General features: G+C 41.8%; 1 protein-coding gene across 4 annotated transcripts in view; it reads left to right on the forward strand.

Moving 5' to 3' along the window:
- Positions 1-26,310, forward strand: part of reps2 (RALBP1 associated Eps domain containing 2) — a 205,703-nt gene that overhangs the window by 122,722 nt on the left and 56,671 nt on the right. For all 4 annotated transcript variants that reach the window (XM_073045841.1, XM_073045842.1, XM_073045843.1 and 1 more), the window contains 4 exons: positions 1,975-2,125; positions 6,109-6,172; positions 13,882-14,030; positions 17,822-17,928. In XM_073045841.1, coding sequence (XP_072901942.1) covers positions 1,975-2,125; positions 6,109-6,172; positions 13,882-14,030; positions 17,822-17,928 — 471 coding nt within the window. The remainder of the gene's footprint in view (positions 1-1,974; positions 2,126-6,108; positions 6,173-13,881; positions 14,031-17,821; positions 17,929-26,310) is intronic.

Consider the following 26,310-nt stretch of genomic DNA (forward strand, 5'->3'; position numbering starts at 1 on the left):
AGTGTACCGCACCTGCAAGTTCTGATGACACATTTAAACTGCTTCCTGCAGACCTCATCACACTTCATTTCGATGCCCACTTTAATGGAGCAAAACAAATCTTATTGCCTGTCCTGGACGTAGCTGTGCCTGCAAAATGCCAGCTGCCTTCCTCTTTGACTGTGGACTATTGTCAATGTGGGTTTCACAATAAGAATTAATCTGGAACACATTAAGCAAAACACTAAGTTACCAAAAAGACTTGCAGCAAATGCTTCAAAGTGCATGCAGAACCTTAGAGCTTATATATATATATATATATACTGTCACGACTACCCACAGGAGAAATAAAGCAGTGTAATATTGCCCAGAGAGAAAGAGAGACATTTAACTGCTTCAGAGCAGAACAAGATCATGCACGAAGATGCATTTTGACTTCAGCCTCCTCCCCCTGCCTTCTCTCTACATGTATAGCAAATAGAAATGAGTATAACTTCCCCTCATCTTGACAAGGAGAGACAATGATGTGAATGTGAAACGTTGGCCCAAACAGATTCCTGCATAGATATGTTCCCTACTCTGGCAGGGAGCATGCCTGAAGGCAGCCTGTAATGAGGGCAATGAGATACTCAGAAATGAGACATTGAAGAGAATGCATTTATTCAAAGACATGCCAGTTGTCCAGCAGGTGAAATATTAAACAAGTGACGTTTGTTGCAGCTTCCAGTCTGCCACCCTGCATCCACAAGCGAAGCAATTGTGGAGAGTTGCCCCTTGTACTGGTCTTTATTTTGTCAGTACGCTTTTCCATGTAGAGTAAGTTTTTCTATTACCAACTTTGCAGGAACTAAGTCAGCAACAGTACTATGGTCTTTCAAGCCCTTGGAGAGAATTGTGCCTGCCTAAAGGCTGATTTATACTTCTGCATCAAACGAACGCCACCTCTCCAAAAATGTAACTGCCCGTCACAGCCAATGCAGACCGCAACAACTGTGATTGGTCCGCTTGGTAGCATCGCATTTCCTCCTCTCTATAGGCATACTGTGCGTACACTGATGTGAGATAAATGGTTGGAGACGATGAACCAAATCGTCAAATCTACCTGCCGACATCCAAAAATATTTGAAATGCATTTCCTCGTCCGTGTCTCTCAGTGGCTGGACAAGCACAGAAAATTCACCCTCCTCCTGCCTCAATCCGTTCATTGATCATACATACCATCTCCTCTGCCGTCTTCTCTTTTTTCTGTGTTGCAGTAATTTCAATAAAAGTAACCCTTGTTCAACATTTATTAGCTCCAACTCCAACATGATGCGCTCAGTCACCATTAGAAACCCCACCACCAACTAGCGTTTTGGCGGTGAATTGCAGAGCGACGCAGACACACCAACGTAGAGCTATAAATGCTCACAACGGTGCAGGGCACTTTCGAAGGCTACAGCGTAGACTACTATGCAGAAGTATAAATCAGCCTTTATGATGTTCCCCACTGCACTATTAAATATATGCAGACTTGGTAGCTTCTTGGGAGTGGAATCTTAATCTGGGTCTACATTCACTCCATAGCATTCATCATTATCACTTCAACATTGCTTCGACAATCCTTTAGTGCTCCCACCATAAAATTGTTCAGCTTAGAATGGAGCCATTAATTAAACATACTAGTTAAAGTTACAGTTCTTATGCAACACACACAAAATGCTGGAGGAACTCAGCAGGCCAGGCAGCATCTAGGAAAGAGTACAGTTGACATTTCAGGCTGAACTCCTTTGACTGGGCTGAAGGTAAAAAGCTTCAATTCTTATGTTTAGTTTCTGGAATCTTGGCCCAATTATTACCAAGAGGAAATAAATGATTTTATCATGCCATGAATTTTAAATTGACAACAGCTTCCACAGATTTTTACATGTGCAAGGTCATTCCTAATTAAAGGTGGATGCCTTTAAAGTCTGATCTGCAGCCTGCTACAGCCCTGTGTCTTTCTGCTCTTTACAGAAACAAAATTCTGTCCAACCACCGGATCAGGAACCAGAGGAAGATCCTTCGGACTACACAGATGACCCCTGGAGGATAACTGAGGAACAACGAGAGTATTACTTCAATCAGTTTAAATCCCTACAGCCTGATATGAAATCCCTTATTTCAGGTAACACGCTTATTCATTTAAAGTAAAAGAGAAATGAAAGTGTATTTACACAAAAGCTTTCATTTTCTTTTTTTTTGTAACTTATTTTTTAATTGAAGTTCATCAAACAAACATCCCAAGATCATATTACAAACAGTAGTACTAATTTTAAGCAACAGATACAAAATGTCGAAGGAACTCAGCACTGAAGGTTCTTGACCCAAAATGTCGACTGTTCATTCTCCTCCGTAAATGCTGCCTGACTTGCTGAGTTCTTCCAGCATTCTGTATCTGTTGCTCAAGATTACCAGCATCTGCAGAATTTCTCGTGTGTAATATTTTTAAAATGTACACACTTATAAAGTAGGAATTAGTACAGGAAAAATCCCATGAACTGCATTGTAATGATGGCAAGATTACCTGGTTTAGTAATCTGATTTGAGGGTTAGATGTTAGCCTGGACCTTATAAGCAAAAAAAAAAATCACTGCTCATCTGGAACACAGTTGCATGGGATCTTCTTTAATCCACTGTATGAATTAGAGAAGGCCTTGGTTTTAGATCCTCAACAATGCAACACTTCCTTAGCACTGTACTGGAATGTCAAATTTGATTTCTGTTTGCACATCTGAGCCCCATGAACCTGCGACTTTCTGAGAATGTTAACCACAACTGATACCAGGTGGTTGATGTGTCCTAAAATCCCAATTTTTTTTAAACAAAGAATGTCCTTTGAAGGCAGTGTAAAAGAGAAGGTGGTAAGGAGTATAACAGGTGCTTTGGTGCCCTTGCAGTGGTTAATCAATTAAAGTCTTTCTCCTGAATAAAAGTAACAGTTTCCAAAAGTATGTGGTTTCTGGAAAGCACTCTTCTCACAAACTTAGGATTTCAATTAAAGCCTGACACCTGTCCTGAATCTAGGTCCACAAGGAATTAGTCAGAGATCTGCCGGTGTCATACACTGGAAACTAAAATCACAAGCTGAATTATGATTTTGGCTAGTCTTATTTTTATTTTACAGCTTGCTGAAGAATGTGACAAGTTAACATTTATCAATAAATTCCCTGTCCATGTTTTATTTTGTCCATTTCCTATTTAATGATAAGCCCATTGTATGCCTGTGGAATGGAGGTGAAAGTCTAAGGGTAATTATGTAATTAACCCCTTCATTTAATTTATTTGAATTTGTTCAGTACATACTGCCATGATATTCTCACTGAGCAAGCAACGTTTCAGCTGTTGTCATCCACCTTCTCACACCATTTCTGCTTCCCAATAAAACAAAATTTCAGGACCAGTGTTCAACTGGTGTTCAGGAAATGTATTTCTGCAACAATAAATCTCTTCCTTATGTAAGGGGTTTCTTCTTTATGTTACTGTGTATGTTAATCAAAATGGCTTCTTTGTTATGTTAAAAGTAAAAATGCTTTTACAATGTACATTTTACACTTACTTGTCCTGAGTCTCACTGCTATCAAAATCTATTGTACATTATTGCTCCAAAACCTTGGTGGCCTTAGCCCCCAACAAAACCTGAATCCAAGATTCCAACAGAGGTCTCAAGCCCCAACCCTTGTCTGTCACACCTCTTCACCTCTCACGACCTCTCCGTGGCTTGCATGCTTTTTGTTTGTCTTGCTCTTGTTCCAGATCACCTGAGCCTGATGTGACCCACATTGGCTCTAATTCTTCCATCAACCAGAGGGTATTCAAACTGATGGATACAGGGAATTTAGAAAATGATGAGTGAACATAAAATATAGACTGGTTGCAAGAGCCACACAACAGGAGCCAGAAGGCTTACAGAAATGGATGAGTGATTGGGTGTACATTGCATAGATAAAAGAATCAAAGATTAACAAAATGTGAAGAACAATTTCCATTTAATCCGTAAGATGCTTTTTAAGCAACACACATGAAATGCTGGGAAAACACAGCAGGTCAAGCAGCATCTATGGAAATGAATCAACAGTTGCTATTTTGGGCTAAGACCCTTCTTCAGGACTGGAAAGGAAAGGGGAAGGCAACAGAATAAAAAGGTGGGGAGAGGGAAAGGAAGATGGCGAGAAGGTGATAGGTGAAGTCAGGTGAGTAGGAAAGGCAAAAGGGCTAGAGAGGAAGGAATCTGATAGGAGAGTAGAGTGGATCACAGGAGAAAGTGAAGGATGAGGGGACCCAGGGGAAAATGATAGGTGAGAAGAGGTAAGAAGCCAGAGTGGGGAATAGAAGAGGGGAGGGGGAGGGATTGTTTTTACTGGAAGGAGAAATCAATATTCATGCAGCAGGTTAGAGGCTACCCAGAACAAATATAAGAGCTTGCTCCTCCATCCTGAGGGTGGCTTCATCATGGCACAAGAGGAGACCATGGACCAACATATCAGAACAAATGTTTGGCCACTAGGAATTTCCACTTTTGTTGGATAGAATGGAAATGCTCAGCAAAGTGGGTCCCCCAGTTCACAATGGGGCTCATCAACGTAGAGGAGGCCACATCGGGAGCACAGGACCCAGCAGATTCACTGGTGAAGAGTTGCCTCACCTGCAAGGACTGTTTGAGGCTCTGAACGTAGGTGAGCAAGGAGGTGAATAGGTAGGTGTAGCATTTTAGCCTCCTGCAGGGATAAGTGCTGAGAGAGAGATTAGTAGGGAGGGGCAAATTGATAAGGGAATCGTGGAGGGAACGATCCCTGTAGAAAATGGAGGGGGTGGGATAATGATATCTTTGGTGGTAGGATTCCTTTGGAGATGGCATAAGTTGCGGAGAATGATGTGTTGGATGCAAAGGCTGATGGGGTGGTAGTTAAGGACAAGAGGAATTCTATCATTGTTAAGGCCGCAGGAAGATGGGGTGGAGGAGATGCGGGTGAGGGCATCATCAATAGTGGAGGAAGGGAAACCCGATTCTTTGAAGAAGGAGGACATCTCTGATGTCCTGGAAAGGAAAGTCTCATCCTAGGATCAGATGAAGTGGAGATGAAGGAACAGAGAAAAGGGAATAGCATTTTTCCAGCAATCAGGGTGGGAGAAGTATACTCAAGGTAACCGTGGGTATCGGTAAGTGTATAAAATATATCAGTTGACAGCTATCTCCAGAGATGGAGACAGAGATCAAGAAAGGGGAGATGGGTGTCAAAAACGGACCAAGTGAATTTAAGGGTAGGGTAGAAGCTGGAGGCAAGATTGATGAAATTGACCAGCTCAGTATGAAGCAGCACCAATGTAGTTGGCAGTGTAGTGGAGGAAGAGCTGGGGAGCTTTACTGGTGAAGGCTTGGAACATGGACTGTTCTACATAGCCAACAAAAAGGCAAGCATAGCTGGGGGCCCATGTGGTAGCCCACGCCACCCCTCAAGTCTGGTGAAAGTAGGAGGAGCCAAAGGAGAAATTGTTGAGGGTGAGAACCAATCCTGCCAAACGGAGGAGGGCGGTGGTGGAGGAGAACGGATTGATTCTTCTATTGAGAAAGAAGCAGAGAGATTTAAGGCCTTGATGGTTGCGGGAAGGGTGGAATAGAAGTGTATAGGGACTGGACATCCATGGTGAAAATAAGGTCAGGACCAAGGTATTGAAAGTTATTGAAGAGATCAAGAACATGAGAAGTGTCATGGATGTAGCTGGGAAGGGACTGAACCAAAGGGAATAGAATGGAGTCGAGGTATGATGAGACGAGTTCAGTGGTGCAGGAGCAGGCAGAGACAATGGGCCTACCTGCACAGTTAGGTCTGTGGACCTTGACTAGGAGGTAGGAGTGAGCAGTGCTGGGTAAGGGAACTGTTGAGTTTGGTGGCAGTTCTTCAGAGTTGATAAGGTCAGATGCATTTTAAGTTGTTTCAGTTTCTTCTTAATTTACAAGGCCAGAGCTAATAGTCTGTGATACTTTGAATTCAAAGAGAGTGTATGGTCCCTTGGGTTTAAATTAAGCAGCAAAGATTTGCGGATTTAAATTTATTTCTGTGCTCATTTTCACACAGTTTTAGTCACCAATTAACCCAAGTTTTCTTACAGGGTGTGTTGCTAAGGATCTCTTCACCAAGTCGAAGCTTCCTATCCCTGAACTTTCTCACATATGGTAAGTCGACTTCTGTTTACCTTTTTCACCCTTGTCACCTGCCGTTTCCGGCTGCAACCATCAGCATGTCAATCACAGTTACTAGATAGATAGATAGATAGATACTTTATTCATCCCCATGGGGAAATTCAACTTTTTTTCCAATGTCCCATACACTTGTTGTAGCAAAACTAATTACATACAATACTTAACTCAGTAAAAAAATATGATATGCATCTAAATCACCGTCTCAAAAAGCATTAATAATAGCTTTTAAAAAGTTCTTAAGTCCTGGCGGTAGAATTGTAAAGCCTAATGGCATTGGGGAGTATTGACCCCTTCATCCTGTCTGAGGAGCATTGCATCGATAGTAACCTGTCACTGAAACTGCTTCTCTGTCTCTGGATGGTGCTATGTAGAGGATGTTCAGAGTTACTGCATTTTATTTTCCAGATCAATATGGATTTTATAATGGTGGACTGAATCTGGCAAATTTTAATCTTAGTTGAAGCTGCAGTTAATATTTTAGTAGTTTTTGTTTGTAAATGGGAACTCGGGACTCAGACTAAATTGCAAAAATAATGATGAGATTGCAACCATGCCAGAAGACGTTTTCCTTGCTGGCAATTTTGGTTGAACAACGATTACCGATGAGTTGTGAATTACACAAAAGTTTGCAAAACCCCACCACTTTTCTGGCAGATAGTCATTATCCTAAAACGTTAACTCTGTTTGACTGCAACAGATATATTTTTTTAGCTATTTATTTCTTGCACAACATTCTCTTGTCAATCTCCAACAACTGTCTTGAGGCTGCCTGAATGACTGACCTTATTGCCCCAATTCCTCATCACTCTCGCTGCATAGAATTATCAGTGACATCACTTGTGTTCCTGCCAGTACCCATTCTGGCAGAAGTTGATGTTTATTTAAATATTTAGACCATCCCCATCACAATATCTACACAAAGCCCAAATAAGTCTTACTCATTCATTTTCTATGTTCCACTGTATGTGGAATGTTTGGTGCTACCCCTATCTAGTAAATAACTTAACAAGCTTGTAGTAAAACATTATGACCCTACTTCACATCAGTTGTTTAGACATCCCCAGAGTTAGGTTTGCCAGCTGCTTAAAAGGTGCTTAAGCATCAATGCAGAAAATAAAAAATCAGTAATGCCCAATATTTTATAATATTGGAGGTTTGTGACTAGTGGTGTCCCACAAGGATCTGTTCTGGGACCTCTACTTCTCGTGATTTTTATTAACGACCTGGATGTGGGGTTAGAATGGTGGGTTGGCAAGTTTGCAGACGACACAAAGGTTGGTGGTGTTGTGGATAGTGTAGAGGATTATCGAAGATTACAGAGAGACATTGATAGGATGCAGAAGTGGGCTGAGAAGTGGTGGATGGAGTTCAACCCGGAGAAGTGTGAGGTGGTACACTTTGGATGGACAAACTCCAAGGCAGAGTACAAAGTAAATGGAAAGATACTTGGTAGTGTGAAGGAGCAGAGGGATCTGGGGGGCACATGTCCACAGATCCCTGAAAGTTGCCTCACAGGTAGATAGGGTAGTTAAGAAAGCTTATGGGGTGTTAGCTTTTATAAGTCGAGGGATAGAGGTTAAGAGACGCGATGTAATGATGCAGCTCTATAAAACTCTGGATAGGCCACACTTGGAGTACTGTGTCCAGTTCTGGTCACCTCACTATAGGAAGGATGTGGAAGCATTGGAAAGGGTACAGAGGAGATTTACCAGGATGCTGCCTGGTTTAGAGAGTATGCATTATGATCAGAGATTAAGGGAGCTAGGGCTTTACTCTTTGGAGAGAAGGAGGGTGAGAGGAGACATGATCGAGGTATACAAGATATTAAGAGGAATAGATAGAGTGGACAGCCAGCATCTCTCCCTCAGGGCACCACTGCTCAATACAAGAGGACATGGCTTTAGGGTAAGGGGTGGGAAGTTGAAGGGGGATATTAGAGGAAGGTTTTTTACTCAGAGAGTTGTCGGTGCGTGGAATGCACTGCCTGAATCTGTGGTGGAGGCAGATACACTAGTGAAATTTAAGAGACCACTAGACAGGTATATGGAGGAATTTAAGGTGGGGGGTTATGTGGGAGCAGGGTTTAAGGGTTGGCACAACATTGTGGGCTGAAGGGCCTGTATTGTGCTGTACTGTTCTGTGTTCTATAAATAGTTCATATTAACTTACTGCCTTTGTAAATACAGACATATTTTTAAGCAACAAAAGGCAGTTTGTTAATGAAGGTTGCACTCTTGGTGCACCAGAATTCCTTTGATTTTCAAGAGTTTTTCGAAGAAAAACTCGTTACGTATACCAATAAGAAATAAACTTGCCTTTGCACAAGTTCATAGGATGCCTAACCATTTACAGATATATGAGAATACAGTAACTTACCTTCACATTTATGAGGAAGCTGTTACTTCTGCTGATCAATTATATTGAAATCTAGATGTAGCAATTGAAGGATAAAGCCTGCATTTTAAAAGTTGCATAGTAATTTGACTGAAGAAAAGAAAATTAGATAAATTGTTACGTTTGTGTGACACACATTCAAAGTGTCAGAGAAAAATATTCACATGATTAAAACAGTTGCTTTCTTGCATTCCTTCCTGTTAATTAAATCTGGAATGTGTCATAGAAAAATTATGTTTTAATTTCAGGTTCCGAATAGATAGATTTTATTGTCTGTGAAGTAATTTCCTACCAGATTTAATAGATCACGAGATAAAGGAAATAATATGCAGCAACAGTCTGTTAGGGGAACTCAACAGGCCACACGTTATCTGTGGGATGAAAGGAATTGTCAATGTTTTGGGTCAAAACCCTGCTTCAGGAATGAGAGGAGAGGCAAGATGGCCAGTATAAAGAGGGAAAGCAAAGCTGTGAGACAGGAGTCTGAGGTGATTGGTGGGCTGAGTGGTGTAAGATGACAGGCAAGTCTACTGTGGTTGAGGGAGCCTGCTTTCACCTTGTCTCCCCTCCAGGCAGAATTGATTAGAGTTCCACTCATCCTCACCTTTCACCCTATGAGCTTCTACCTCTAGAATATTATCCTCCTTCATTTCCCTCAGCTGCAGCCAAACCCCACCACCAGCCATATCTTCTCCTCCCTACCCCTTTCTGCCTTCCACAGTTCTGTTATGTTTTGTAATTTCAAAACATTAGACGAATTCACATGAAGAAATGGGAGTCTGAAATGAGGGTCTAACTTCGATTAACTTCAAACAAGGTGCTCACATATCACGTGGTAGCTGATTTTGTGTTCCATTCCTCTCGCTGTGTTATTTTTTAGTCCAAACGTCTCACGGTGCTTGAACGGGTCAGTAGCCGTCTCAAGTTCATCCAGACAAAATACCTTGTCGCAAGTATTATGTTTTGTAACTTCAAACTGTTAAACTAATTCGAAGGAAGACACGGGAGTATGGGATGCAGGTTTAACTCCGTGTTTACTTTAAGAAAAACCTACACATATCACGTGGTAGTGTGATGACATATGTAATTCACATACTTATATGTATAACCCTTATTGAATTATTTTAACAAAAAAGAATGTTTAATCAACCAATATATATACAAGATTACTCAAACATTATTGAAATATTAAATACGCAACACTCTTAGCCTGCTTGGCCATGAAGTCCAACTTAGAAGAAAATGCATCTCAGCAAAATGCACAATATAATACAACTACTATATACAGGCATCCACAGCATAATTAATTTTAAATTGTCCCATTCAGGGCTAAAGATTTAATTGCTATGGAGGTTTTCTTACTCTTGAGGGATAAGGTCTTTCATGACAAGGGGGATCACTCTGCTTGGCAGTTGAGACTTGTGGCTGTGAAAGCAGTTTCAGTTTCTGGGGCCTCCTCTGTGGTGGTTCTTGGAATTGTTTCTGAGACTGCAGGAAGTGGTTCTGACAACTCTGAAGACATTTATTCTTCCTTTTTCTTCTTCTAGTTTGTGTGTCTTGATCTTGGGAAGGTGCATTTAGTTCACCGGAGTATTTTCTTATTAATCTTTCTATATTGCTCCCTTTACAATCTGAACTCTCCTCTTGGTTTCCTCATCCACAACATCATCTAAAGAATTCTCTGTTTTCTTATCTCCATTGACTTTTCTTTTTGGCCTTCCATTCATCCAGCTGGGCTTTGGTCTTTGCATCTTCTTTTACAAGCTGCTTTTTGTCTCCCACTTGAAGTTCATGCAATAACCTCAATGCGTGCTGAGTAGATTCTGGTTTTTTATACTCACAAAAGCCAAGTGCTTGCAACTATCCTGAAACTCCATGAACTTTCTTCCAGCTTAAAAACCAAGCCACATAACTGGCTGATTAACATGTCAGAAACTTTCTCAGATATGTTGCATAGTAAAACTGTTGTAGTCAGACCATTTCTTTTGTCACTTTCACATTGCCTCTGAGCAGCATGGTCGTTCCTTAGTCCAATATCCTTTCCAACCAGAGGCACAGAGGTTAGCACCAACACCTGTTTGTCCTCTGGGCAACAGTTCATGGTGTTTAGCAATTGTGGCATTATCTAGTACCTTTCTTAATCACTTCCATGTGGCTTCATTGCCTGGGTTATGGCATGCAAGTTGGGGATGGATCTCCTATCAAGTTGTAGTTGTCTCAGCCAATCCTGTCCCCACAATGCTGGTCCTCTTATTTTTACCACATACAAGCTCGATGTAGCTTGTTGTTGTTGTATTTCATTGTCATGAATGTCATTCCCTCAGGAGTTATCCTTTCTCCACAAGTTGCTAGTTGGATGTCTGCAGGCTTCAGTGCAGTATCTTTGAAATGCTTTTTGTGGACTGACTGAAACAGGCAAACCAGTGTCCAGTTCCATTTTAATTCATTGGCCTTTCACTTCTAGTATAAGCCATATCTCCTGTTTCCTGGTAGTTTTCAAATTCTAAATCTCAAGGCTATTCAGACCTGTGTCACTCTGATCATTATCAGATTTTTCATCAGAGTCAGGCAGATTAGTGTTCTTTTTGAAACTAAAACTTGACTTTTTAGCTTATTCTGTTCACTGTGCAGTCCATTTATTTTTGTCTGCCCACATGCTCTTTGTCTGTGTCCTAATTTATTGCATTTTCAGCAAGTTTTGCCCTTAAACTTGCATTGGCCTGGTGCTTGTGAGCCTCTGCCACAACAGTAACACAATTTGTTCCACCAGGCTGGTTTCTGTTTAGACATTGCAATTCTGTTCATGGTCAGTTTCATTCCTGACTCAATTGCATCTGTCTGCAATTGTGATTGAAACAGCAATTAATTGCTCTTTTAAATGTAAGTTGTGCTTCAGTTAGGACTGGACTCCTCTTCTTTTTGATTCCGCTGATGAAACCTACAGCATTCTGCCATCAACAATGACTTTTGTTCTAAGTGTTCCTGCATTACTCTGACAATATCAACAAAGCTAATTTCTGCTGGTTTGGTTGGAACAGTCAAACTTCAAAGCTAGTTATATGCCTTCAAATCCAATGAACTCAGCAAAATTAGTACTCGCTTCTTATTGACTATTTCAGTTGCTTCAATACACTGTTCCAGTAGCTCAGTATACATGAGCCAATTACCCATTGTGTAATCAAACTCATCGATCTTTAAGATGGGGCCAGCCATTTCTGATTTTTTTAAATGATTATTATTACCTGCTACTCCCTTTTTAAGAACCCTGAATCCTTCTGTTTACGGCCTTCTTTTTCAACTTGATTGTGTCTTCCCTTTTGAAGAATGGGCTGCACTGATTTTTGTTTAAAACTCAACCATCTCTGCACGTGCTGGGCTGTGCCGTTTTTTAATTGCCATTACTGTCGCTGCATTTTTTTTAGCTCAAATGTCTCGCTGCACTTGAATGGGTCGGTGGCAGTACCAGGTTCATTTTTTTTAAAAGAACCTCATTGCAATTTTATGTTTTGTAATTTAAAAACATTAAATTAATTCAAGGGAAGACACGGGAGTCCAGGAATGCGGGACTAACTTTCTGTCTATAAGCAAGACCTACACATGTAACGTGGTAGCGTGATGACGTACACAATTCACATATTTATACATAAAATTTGTAATTTATTATTTTAACAAACAAGAATTCTTAATAACCACTATATATTGTGTGTGTGTGTGTGTGTGTGTGTATATATATATATATATATATATATATATATATATATATATATATATATATATATATATATATACACATTGTATATACTATATATATAGTGTATATATACACATATATACACACACACACACACACACACACACACACACACGATTACTCAAAAAGTATTGAAATTAAATACACAACATGGATCTCTCCGTTTGTGACACCCTGGTCCATTCATGCTTCCCCACTAATCCCCTCTGACTCCTGACACTTTGCCCTGCAATTACAGGAGTAATGCTTGTACTTACACCTCCTCTCCCACTGCCATCCAGCCCTTCCAGATAAAGCAACGGTTCATGTACATTCCTGCCAACCTTGTCTACTGTATTCAGTGCTCCTGATGTAGCCTCCTCTATACTGGTGAGACAAAGCACCTACTAGGTGACTGTTTCACGGAGTACCAACACTCAGTGTGCATTTGCTATCCCACACCTGCAACTGCATGCCATTTCAGTTGATCAGCTCATTCCCACAATGACCTGTCCAGCCTCAGCCTTCTCTACTGCCAGGGTGAGACCCATTGCAAACCGGAGGACCAGCATTTGGGTAATCTACGACCCATTAGCATGAGCATTGTTTTCCATTTTTAGGTAACACTTCCTCCTGTGGGTTGTTTACCTTCCCCACACATTCTCTACTTTCAATTTTACACTAGTCCTCTCATTTCTGTTCCCTTTCCATCAAACACTCCGATCTGCCATCACCCATCTTTATTCTCTTCCCCTCCTGGTTTTATCAATTTACTACCTGCGCAGTTTACCCACCCCCCCCCCAAAAATCTGGTGATTGTTCCAATTGTTGTTCACCTCTCCCCTAATGGTTCCCATTCTCACCTCCTTGACCTATCAGAATGCAGCATTGTTATAGAGTTGTTAGAGGATGGAAAATGGCTGTTCAGCTCATACCTATCCGTGCCAACCGAGAAGTGTAATCAAGCTAATCCCATTTCACAGCACTTGGCCTCTACCCCTCTAATCTCATGTCATTCATGTGCCCTTTTATATAATTCTTAACTATATCTGATGTAGTTGCCTCAACCACCTCTTCTGACAGCTGGTTCCATCTATATACAACCTACTGTATTTTTAATGCCCCTGTTACTCCAGTCAAACTAACAGCCATGCGGTTTTCTGCACAAAAGTTTTCTTTAAACTTCCCCCCGATGGAATGAAGCCTTTCTCCATCTCTTCTTGATATGGCTACATGCAGCTGACTAATTTAAGCCTCTAAATTATTTGTATCCTATTTTTGTCCTGTGGGGCTTCTCAACACAGGACTGTGATTAAACTATTGGGAGTAAAACATTTGTACTTTCTTTCTAAATGTGGCATCTACAAAACGATAGCATTGAATATTCTACAAGGATAATATTTAAACTTAGAGGACACAATTCTTGCCTTTTTGAAGAAAAAAATAATGTTCCTCTGGATATCATGTGGAAATTATTCTAAAGTCCTCAAAGGACTTGTAGGCTCTTGATCCAGACGAGGTCTTTAGCCCTTAATGCTAATTGCTTTTATGTTCACAGGGAGCTGTCTGATGTGGATTGCGATGGAGCTTTAACACTGTATGAGTTCTGTGCTGCCTTTCACCTCATTGTAGCCAGGAAGAATGGCTATTCACTGCCGGCCACACTTCCTGAAACCCTGCTGCCTGAATATCTACAAAGGAATGAAGGTGAGAAGAATATGAAAGGTGACTCCAGTGGGGAACCATATTTTAAGATGTGCGGGAGAGAGAAATCATGCACAAGATCTACTTGAAGGAATTAGTATTGCAGTGTTGGTCCCCCGATGACTGCAGCAAAGCATGATGCAATTATCCCATTAAACTTAGTGCAGGGCAAATTAAACTCATGTGTGCAGCACACCAGTAGAATGAAGCTTGCCACATTTATCTACAGGCTGAGTGTCTAATCATCTATAATTAAGGTATGAGCAGAATGATAGCAACTTTTGCCACATTTATATAACTGGATGATTTATACTTGTGCGTCGCATCTACGCCGTAGGTACTGCGTACCCTACGCTGTAGGGTGACGTGCACCTCCCCAAAAAAGTATCACGCGTAGCAACGACGCAGACCGCAACAACTGTGGTTGGTCCGCTTGGTAGCATCTCATTTCCTCCTACGCATTTCCGATTGCTTCTTCTCCGCCATGTCTGTACACCGATGCGAAATAGATGAACCAAATCGTCAAATCTACCTGCCAACATGCAAAAATGTTTGAAATGCATTTCCTCGTCCATGTCTCTCATGAAGAAGCTCAACACAGTGGCATTAGAAACCCCACTGCCAACTAGCGTTTTGGCACACACCAACACATGCTTGCTACGGCGTAGAGCGACGCAGGAGAGAAAATCAGGGCTACAGCATAGCCCGTACACACACCTGTAAATCAGCCTGAACTCTGGCAAATGGGATTGCTGTAGATGGGCAACAAACTCATGATGGATGTGTTTCTTGTACAACTCTGACTTCATGAAGGAGACTTCAGAGATCTATAGTAACTTTTGGTAATAGAGAGAGGATTGGGCAGTAATCCTGACTGTTGAAATACTCAATTGTTCCTCATTCAACAGGGTTAATAATTGTATTTTTTTTATTTTGATTCAAGAAGGTGGAAATTTATCCAAATTTTTCTTCCTTTGTGAGAAATGTTGTATTTCTCACTGATAGGGTGTTATTTTAATTTAATTCCATTCTTTTGAATTTTTTCCTACTCATACAGGAGTTCCCAACTTTGGGATCCACGGACCCCTTGCTTACATTGAAACATAGGAACTTAGAAAACCTACTGCACAATACAGGCCCTTCGGCCCATGATGTTGTGTCGAACATGTACTTACTTAGAAATTACTTAAGGTTACCCACAGCCCTCTATTGTTCTAAACTCCGTGTACCTATCCAAGAATCTCTTAAAAGTCACAGTTGTATCCGTCTCCACCACCATTGCCGGCAACCCATTCCACACACTCACCACTCTCTGCGTTTAAAAAAACTTATCCCGACATCTCCTTTGTACCTACTTCCAAGCACCTTAAAACTGTGCACTCTTATGTTAGCCATTTCAGCCTGGGGGAAAAGCCTCTGACTATCCATATGATCAATGCTTCTCATCATCTTATATACCTCCATCAGGTCACCTCTCATCCTCCGTCGTTCCAAGGAGAAAAGGCCAAGTTCACTCAACCCTTAATGGTGTTGGTCCATGGCATAAAAATGGTTGGAAACCCCTGCTGTAAATGAAGGTGATTTTAGAACATAGAACAATAGAGCACGTGGCCCATGATTTTGTGCTGACCTTTTAACCTACTCGAAGATTAAGGTGCCACAGTAGCGTAGCGATTAGCACAATGCTATTACAGCTCAGGATGTTGGAGTTCAATTCCAGTGGCATCCTCTGGAAGGAGTTTATATGTTCCTCCCCATGAATACGTGGGCTTTAATTGGGAGCTCAGGTCTCCGCCTGCATTCCAAAGATGTACTGGTTAATAGGTTAATTGGTCATTGTAAACTATCCTGTGATTAGGGTGGGTTGCTGGACAGTGGGGATTGTTAGGTCAGAAGGGCTCTTCTGTGCTGTATCCCTAAATAATTAAAGATTAATCTAACCCTTCCCTCCTGCCCAACGCTCCATTTCAACGACCCCACCTCACTCTTCCCAGTCTTTACTACAGCTGCCAGAAAAAATCTGGACACCACATATAGACTCAGAAGTTGACATGCCAAAACAGCGCAAACACTACACCAATGGGGTGCCCTATTAAGCCCTAGCTTGGCCCTGTGGTTCCCCAGACTAGGACATCCTCCTCCAGGTCCAAACATGACCTCTCACCAAGAACCGAGACGGCTTTGCCACAGTCCATCAATGTGGCCACGAGCTGGAGGATTGGCTTGACAAAAACCAATTAGAAGTGTGAAGAGAAAACACCTGCCAAACTAGACAACAACCCATTTTCCTTTCAAAAAAATCTATCACTGACATCCCCCTATACTTTCTTCCAATCACCTTCAAATTATGTCCCCTTATATTAGCCATTTCATTCTCTAGAAAAAGTCTCGTGCTGTCCATTCTGATTACTTGGTACATCTCCACCAAGTTAATCTCATGCTCCTTCATTCCAAAGCTCCAGCTCGCTCAACCTATCCTGGCAAACCACACTCTCTAATCCAGGCAGTGTTCTGGTAAATCTCCTCTGCACCCTCTCTAAAGCTTCCATATCTTTCCAATAATGAGGCAACCAGAACTGAACACAATACTCCAAGTGCGGTCTAACCAGAGCTTTATAGTGCTGTAACATTACCTCATGGATCTTGAACTCAGTCCCCCAACAAATGAAAGCCAACACAATATATGTCTTAACCACCATGTCAACTTGTACATCAATTTTGAGGGATCTATGGTCATGAGTCCCATAGATTAATGATCTATTTTGTCATTCATGTAACTCTCCCCGCCCTTCATGTCCAGCTGCCCCAATCTCCTCATCCATCCAATGTTTCTTCACAATTGCAATCTGAAGATCTGATATTACCAACATAAAGTTAGTGTCTTAATTGATTAGCAAAGCCACTCTGTACTGGTGGTGAACAGTGGAGAAAGTGGTTAAGTTCCTGGACTAGCAGTCTAGAGGTCTGGACAAACAATGCAAGAATTAAACTAAATTTGAAATTAGTTTAAAAGAATTTAAAAAATATATGCCCTAATTTTCATAACCTAGGTACTATTGGATTGTCATTTTAAAAAGAAAGTCTGTGTTTGGAGATGGAAGAATACTGTTCTTACCTGGTCCAGCTTGTACATGACTTCAGACACCTGTCTGTGTGGCTGACTCTTGACTGCCCTCCGAAATGTCCCAATTGGTTACACATTTAAAGGCAATTACAGACAGGTAATAAATGCCGGTTCAGATGGTCACCTTCCAAGAGCAAGTAAACAAACCAGCAATGCTTCATACTTCCACTGCAAGCTTACCAGGTATCCAAGAGATTAGTTGGCCAGTGTGTTGAAAACAAGCTGCACAATGAAAGCAATTTCAGTCTCAAAGTACAAATGACATTATTCCTGCTTCTTTGACAAATTCAGAGATTTCAGCATTTTAATATTAGGAACAAGTAGGTGACATTTCGAATCTGTTTATAAGCAACCCAGAAAATCCAAATTCTGTCTCAAATGTCCCAGACCTGTTGTACTTTATCTAGAATGAGATGGAGATGAATTAACTTGACTTCAAGTTGGAATTTGACTTCAGGGCTATCATGCTATTTTAGCATCAATGAGACTAGAAAAAAAGGTTCACAACAATAGAAAACAACAATACAACTGCAAATTTCATTGAATTCTTGCTAATATGGTTTTATAAATGTGCAGAACTGAATAACCTTCTCCATCTTGATTGCATTGATATTCTTGTCTGTTGGTGGTGTGTTTTCATTAACTTACAATGGTGGTGTTTCTATTTTAGTACCTCCAGCTTTGATGCACAAAGATGTATGTTTGTGTTCCCATGGCAACTTGGCAGTTGAAGTTCAACCAGTACAACAGCAATGGGGAAACTGGAGCCACAGTGAGGTGAGATTGCAGAAGTGATGGGCATTTCATTGCTACTCTTGGAAAACTAATTTTATTCATCAGAACCGCTATAGTACAGTCAAATAAATGTTTCAAAATATCATAGAAAGTAGAAGAGAGTGTTTAGATCTGTTTTAACATATCCGTGGACCATAACTTTATTGTAGTGAGTACATCCATCTAATAAATACCATTCCCTTGTAACACTTGCAAAACAGAGATGATTGGTTACTCTGAGGACAGCTGTTGGTTTCAAGAAACGTTTCTTTAAAAATTATAGTTTTTGGATGCTTTAGGTTTAGATTTATCTACACCCCGATCTTCAAAAACAAATAAATTAACACAGAAATTTGTCACTTTACTCTAAACAGTTATGCAAATATGTAATAAAATAGTTTCACTTAAATCTTGGAAGGTGCAAGGGCTTTAAAATTGATTAGTTCTTTCTGATATGTAACCATCTTCACAACATTGTAGATACATTACCATATCTGTGCATTTTATGTCCCATGAACAACGATAACCAAAATCCTTTTAGATTGGGGTTGTGAGAGAAATTTTGAAAGGGGGAAATGTCTTTCAGATTTTGATCAGTACTCAAGATATAGTATTTTCAATATTTATTACCAGGGAAACCTCATCTGGTCTTTAGATGATGGATCTGATGTTTATGTTTTTCCTTTAAAACAGCAGATGTGATATCAGTCTCATCTGAAAATCAAGCATACCCAGTAGTGCAGTGTCTTTCAGTACCACACTGTAATATCTTCTTAGCACAGGGGTTCCCAACCTTTTTCTTATGCCATGGACCTCTACCATTAACCGAGGGGCCAGTGGACCCCAGGTTGAAAACCCCTGACCTAGATGATCTTATCTGCAACACCATCTAGTCATCAGAATCAGGTTTGCTATCACCAGCATATGTGGTGAAATTTGTTGTTATGTGGCAGCTGTACATTGTAATAGATAATAAAATAATTATAAATTATAAGAAGTATATATAAAAATATAAATTAAATAAGTAATGCGAAAAGAGAGGAGGAAAGAACTTAGGTGCTGTTCATAGATTCAATGTCCATTCAGAACTCGGATGGCAGAGTGGAAGAAGCTGTTCCTGAATTGTTGAGTGTATACATTCAGGCTTCTGTGCTTCCTCCCTGATGGTAGCAATGAGAAGAAGGTATGCCCTGGGTGATGGGGGTCCTTAATGATGGATGCCATTTTTTTTGAGGCGTTGCTCCTTGAAGGTATCCTGAATGCTGGGGAGGCTAGTTAATTCCCATGATGGAGATGACTGAATTTACAACTTTCTCCAGCTTATATTGGTCCTATGCAGTGGCCCCTCCATACCAGATAGTGATACAGGCAGTCAGAATGTTCTCCAAGGTACATCTGTAGAAATTTGCTAGTTTCTTTGGTGACTTGTGACACAGATGCCTTGTGCAGGAAGGCACAGAGTCGACTGTACTTCCTTAGAAGGTTGGCGTCATTCAATGTCTGTAGTGAGATGCTGAAGATGTTCTATAGGTCAGTTGTGGAGAGCGCCCTCTTCTTTGTGGTGGCGTGTTGGGGAGGAAGCATTAAGAAGAGGGACGCCTCACGTCTTAATAAGCTGGTAAGGAAGGCGGGCTCTGTCGTGGGCAAAGTACTGGAGAGTTTAACATCGGTAGCTGAGCGAAGGGCGCTGAGTAGGCTACGGTCAATTATGGAAAACTCTGAACATCCTCTACATAGCACCATCCAGAGACAGAGAAGCAGTTTCAGCGACAGGTTACTATCGATGCAATGCTCCTCAGACAGGATGAAGAGGTCAATACTCCCCAATGCCATTAGGCTTTACAATTCTACCGCCAGGACTTAAGAACTTTTTAAAAGCTATTATTAATGCTTTTTGAGATAGTGATTTAGATGCATATCATATTTTTTACTGAGTTAAGTATTGTATGTAATTAGTTTTGCTACAACAAGTGTATGGGACATTGGAAAAAAGTTGAATTTCCCCATGGGGATGAATAAAGTATCTATCTATCATCTATCTATCTATACCAAATCTCCTCAAACTTCTAATGAAATATAACCATGGTTGTGCCTTCTTTGTAACTTACGACAAACCTACCGATCGCTTCCCTTACGATCCAAGTCATTAATATATTTTATAAACAGTAAAGATTCCAGTATCCCTGTAGTGTACCATTGGTCAAACTCTCGATCAGAAAAACACCCTTTCACCACTACTCTGTCTCCTGTCAACAAGCTAATTTTGGATCTAAATTAGTAGTTTAAAATGGCTTCAACCCAAAGCATGGACTGTCCATTTCCCTCAATGATGTTGCCTAACCCACAGAGTTCCTTTAGCATTTTGTTTTTGGCTCAAGATTCCAGCATCTGCAGTCCCTCATGTCTCGTTGTCTTCACCTTTGATTTCGTGTACCAGCTTCCTGTGCGGGCCTCTGTCAAATGCTTTACTAAAGACCATAATAATAATGTCTATCTCCCTGCCTTCATCAATTTTCTTAGTTACTGCCTCCAAAAACACAGTCAAATTTGTTTATCCTGCACAGAGCCATGCTGTCTATCCCTGATCAGCCCCTACCTTTCCAAATGTACACAAACACTATTCCTTAGAATTTTCTCCAATAATTCCCTACCCTGACAGAGGCTCACAGAGCTGTAGTTTCTTAGCTTATCCCTGTTGCCCTTTAAAAATGAACATTAGCTACCAAAGTAGCACCAGAGAGGGGTAACTTATTGTATGCAGCTCCCAAGGGAATTGTTAAATATTCCTGTTTACAACTGCTGTAGCTGAAATCTGCCACCACAGACACTACAGGAAGCAACATTGCTTCCAATCACTTAAACCTTCAGCACTGACATACTCAGGACTGCAGTGCGCCCAGGGAGTGAGTGCAACAGATAGAAGCTCAGGGAGCATCTTCATTGTCTCATGAGCTCCAGGTAAAACAGAAACATGGAATACTAAGCCACACGACCCCCCACCCGCAACCCCTGCAGTTTGCCTGGCTGATGTGCAGTCTCTGGAAGATAAAACTGAAAACCTCGGTGAGATTGCAGTATCAGAGGGATATCATGGGCTGTTACACACTCTGCTTCACAGAGACATGGCTCACCTCCAGCACACTGGGTCACGAGGTCACCATCCACTGCATGGGCTGGACAGCAGCATCAGGTAAAGGCAGAGGTGATGCTGTTTGCTTCATGGGCAACTTATTGTGGTGCACGAAAGTGTTGGTTCTACTCTCCTGACCTAGAACATCTGGCAGTCAAGAATCATCCATTCTATCTGCCAAAGGAGTTCTCCTTCATCATCTTGGTTACAGTGTATGTTCCACCCTTAGATGTCAAGCCGGCACTGGAGGAGCTGAACATTATAATCAACTGTCACAAGACAGGGCACCCTGACACCAGCCTGATCATTGTGGGTGATTTCAACCAGGTCAGCTTGAAGATCTCTCTGCAAACTACCACAAACATTTCACCTACAGAACCAGAGGAGTCAAAACACTTGAATACCACCATCAAGAACGCTTACAGAAACAAGAGAAAACCTGCAGGTGCTGGAAATCCAAGCAACACGCACAAAATGCTGGAAGAACTCAGCAGTCCTGATGAAGGGTCTTGGCCCAAAACATCGACTGTACTCTTTTCCATTGATGCTGCCTGGCCTGCTGAGTTCCTCCAGCATTTTGTGTATGTTGTCAAGAATGCTTACCATGCTATCCTATGCCTGCATTTTGGCAAGTCCAATCACCTGGCTATTCTGCTACTTCCAGCATTTAGGAAGATTGTGGAGGAACTTTTGTTGCTAAACTGAACTGACTGGGATCTACAAGTGAGGAAATTGAGGATCCAGTTGCACAGGAGGTATTGAGGTCGACGTCTCAGAGATTATTGATTAGCTTTGAGGAGATGATAGTCTTGAATGCTGAGCTGTAGTCAATGAAGAGCATCCTGGTGTATGCATTGTCACTGTCCAGATGTTCAAGTGCTGAGTAGAGAGCCAATGAAATGGCATCAGACCTTTCGTGATGGTAGGCAAATGGGAGCAGATCTAAGTCACTCCTCAGACAGGAGTTGATATGCTTCATCACAGAGGCAAGTTACCACATTCTTCTTGGGCACTGGAATAATTGAAGCCTGCTTGAAGAAGGTGAGTACCTCAGCCTGCTTAAGTGAGAGATTAAAGATATCAGTGAACACTCCGACTAGTTGAATAGCACAGGTCTTCAGTACTTGGGCAGGTCCCCCACCTGGGCCTGATGCTTTCCATGGGTTCACCCCCCAAAGGGTGCTCTCACATCGGTCTCAGAGACTGAACTCACAGGGTTCTTGGGGACTGTGGGAGTTCGTGAAGGTTTCTTCATGTTCTGGCAGTCAAAGTGAGCATAAAAGGTATTGAGCAAAACTTTGTTGTCACCTTTGTCACTTGGCTTCATTTTGTAAGAGGTGATGGCATTCAAGCCCTGCCACAGCTGTCGAGCATCCTTCAGTGCTTCAAGTTTGGTCCAGAATTGCCACTTGAGGAAGTCGTACCTGGTGCTTTTGCATTTTACTAGACTGCCCAGCAGTAATGTTGAGGACTGCAAAATCAACCAAGGAGATGGAGGAAAGTTTGCATGACCGCTTCAAATCACTGAACTGGAGCATATTCAAAGATTAACCTGTGGATCTGAATGAAAGAGGAGATTCACAATCTGCTGAGTGCTAGATCTGTGCTGTTCAAGACTAGCAATTCAGAGTTCTACATGAAGTCTAGGTATGACTTACAAAAGGCCAGGATGAGAGTGAAAAGGCAATTCTGTGTGAAATTAGAGATAAATGATGCACAACAGCCATGAGAGTGTTTGTATCTCATTAGTTCCTAACAACAACCAAATAACTTAAGTAGCTCTGATGCTCAATTCCCCAGTGAGCTCAATGCCTTTATGCATGCTTTGTAGCAGATGAACACACCGCCTGTGCAAATCCCCACAGCCTCTAGCGACCCTGTGATCTATGTCTTGGAGGTGGACATCAGGAGGGTGAACCCTTTCAAGGTGTTAGGGCCTGATGGAGTACCTGGCCGGGTGCTGATCAACTGGCTGGAACGTTAAAAGACATCTTCAACCACTCACTGCTGCAGTGTAACGTTTCCACCTGCTTCAAAAGAGCAGCAATCGTAGCAGTGTCAAAGAAGAGCAGGATGAGCTGCCTTAATGATTGTGAACTAGGAGAACATCTTCCATAATGAAGTGCTTTGAGAGCTCCATCATTCAAGACCTTCACTATCTGGGACATGCTCTCTTTTCCAACATCAGGGAGGAGATACAGGAGCCTGAAGACCCACACTCAATATTTCAGGAATAGCTTATTCCCCTCCATCATCAGATTTCCGAACACTCCATAAACCCATGAACATTACCTTATTCCTCTTTGCACCATGTCTCTAACTGCTGCATTCAAAAGACAATCTGTCATACTAGAAGAGCAGGGAGAGTTGCCTCAATGACTATCACCTGGTAGCGCTCACATCAATTATGATGAAGTGCTTTGAGAGGTTGATCATGTCTAGGATTAACCCCTGCCCCATCAAGGACCTGGAGACACTGCAAATTGCCTACTGCCACAACAGGATGACACCAGACACAGCCTTACTGACTCTATTCAGCTTTGGAGCAATGCAGAAGGCAATGAGGAGACATCCAGGAGTGAGATACAGAGGAGTGGGGTCACAGCAATGTCCTGGCACTCAACATCATTAAGACCAAGGAAATGAGTGTGGACTTCAGGAAGGAGAAATGGGAGAACACACACCAGTTCTCTTTGTAGGGTCAGTGGTGGAAAAGGTGAGCAGCTTCAAGTTCTTGGGCGAAAAGCTTATTCTACCTTTCTACATTACACACTGTATTCTAGCTCAATACAGTGTGTAATGATTTGATCTGTATGAACAGTATGAAAGACAAGCTTTTCACTGTATATTGGTAAATGAGACACATAATATACCAATACCAATCTCAGAAGATCTATCCAGGGCCTAACACATTGATACAGTCATGAAGAAAGCACACCAGTGGCTCTTCTTCATTAGGAGTTTGAGATTTGGTGAGATACTAAAGAACACTTACAAATTGCTACTGATGTACAGTGGAAAGCATTCTGACTGGTTGAGTCTCTGCCTCGTTTGGAGTCTCCAATACATAGAATTACAAGAGGCTCCATAATGGGTACAACTCTCCGTGATTCCTTTGTCAATTTGTCCCTCTTCGCTAATCTCTCACCTGGCACATAGCTCTCCAAGTGACAGAAATGCTACACCTGCCCAAACAGCCCTTCCAGGTGAGGCAACACTTCACCTGCAAACCTGCAGGGGTTGGGTCTACTGTGTCTGGTGCTCTTGATGCAGCCTCCTCTACATTGATGAGACCAGATGTAAATTGGGGGACTGTTCTGTTGAGCACTTCTGCTCTACCTGCCAAAAGTAGAATTTCCCTGTGTCCAACCATTTAAATTCCTATCCCCATTTACTTTCCAACATGTTCATCCATTGCCTCCGCTTTTGCCACAATGAGGAAGCTCTCTGTGTGGAGGAGCAACACCTCATATTCTGTTTAGACATGAACATAGATTTCTCCTTCCAGTAATTGTCTTTTTCCTTTTCCCTTCCCCTCTTCTTCTTACCTCTGACCTCTTAACTTTTCTCCTCTCCAGCCCTTTACCTGTACTACCCACCTGGCTTCACCTATCACCTTCTAACTAATCCACCTTCCCATCCCCCACTCTTCTATTCTAGCATCTTGCCCTTTCCATTCCAGTCCCGAAGAAGGGTCTCAGTCCAAAACATCGATTGTTTATTCATTTGCTGCCTGATTGCCGAGTTCCTACAGCATTTTGTCTGCATTGATCTGGGTTTCCAGCATCTGCAGAATCTCTTGTGTGTATCGCCTCCCTTGCTTCCCATAGCATTGTTTCAAGCCTACCACTGAGCAATGGATTTACAGTGCTGCTCTTGGCTGGAGAAAAAATAAATTCAAAACTACTCGTAGATTGCGTCAGTTGTATATTTTACCTCAGGGAAATTAACTACTAAGCAAAGGACTCTGAGTATCTGATTAATGTGGCTGCGGAATCTGCTCACAAATAGCTTTCAAGTATTTACTGGAAGAACAAACGAGAAAATCTGCAGGTGCTGGAAATCCAAGCAACACACACAGAATGCTGGAGGAACCCAGCAGGCCAGGCAGCATCTAAGGAAAAGTTCAATCGATGTTTCTGACCGAGACCCTTCAATGTTTCATTCACGCATGCTATGAAACTTCAAAGCTCAAAGCGCCATTGCAGGCCTGCTCCAGGTAGAGAGCAGAAAGGAGAGTGATGCGAGCAAAGAATTTTCACAGGCCTTCATTGCAAATCTGTCTTAACATTGTAGGGAAATTAAGCACCCAGATGACTGTGAATGCATGTTTTAGTTGTGTTAAGGATCATTAGTGTACCTAATTTTCAGTAAGTTTTCCTAACACGTTTGTTTAGTAGTAAAGGTTTTATTTCCAGTCAAGAAGGCACTGATCTGTGGTCTCTGTCGAGGTCGTGGTTAAGAGTTGGTTGGTTTTTAGGTTCTGGGGACAGAGAAAGGTGTTAAGTGTAAGGTTAGGGTTTAAAGACAATGATATGGCAGTGAGAGGTCAGGCCAGAGTCTAGGCCTCCGCTCCACTTTCGAAGGCCAACGAAGGAACGTGCAACGAAGAACAACCATGGGCGGATGTCTGGCCAGTAAGGATGAGGCTGGTGTTGCCCTCCCCCCAGGTCAGTAGGCATGAGGGCCAGTGAACCCCAGATCAGCGAGTCCAGAATTCGAGGTCAGGGCCATGTCATCAGTGAGTCCTGGGGCGGATACTAAAGATCAAAGACAAAAAATGGCAAGCCTAGAAGTCTCTGGCGGATATCCTAGGGCCGTGAGTCCACTGGGGAATTCAGAGGTGTGATATCTGCCAGTCCTCAATTTTACTGGAGCTGTCTGTATTGGGGTTGGAGGACTGTCAGTGTATGAGTGGGTGGGTGGGAGGGAGGAAGAGGTCATGTTTTGTTGTTGTTGTTTTACTGATGTTGTTCTGTTGTTGTTGTTGTTGCTTGTGTTGTTCTGCTGAACATTATAGGACTGCTATGTTGGCGCCACTTGCGGGCTGCCCCTAGCACATTCTTAGGTTGTGTTGGTTGTTAACACAAACGGCACATCTCACTGTATGTTTCAATGTACACATGATAGAGGAATCTGAATGGAATTTATTGCCAATGTTACACAGATGAGAAATTCTCTTGCATTGTACAATGGTTTTGTAATATACATTTTGATGTCATTTGCACCCAGATAGGTTTTAACTCAACAGTTGA

This window comes from Hemitrygon akajei, chromosome 5, assembly GCF_048418815.1.
Source record: "Hemitrygon akajei chromosome 5, sHemAka1.3, whole genome shotgun sequence".
NCBI lineage: Eukaryota > Metazoa > Chordata > Chondrichthyes > Myliobatiformes > Dasyatidae > Hemitrygon > Hemitrygon akajei.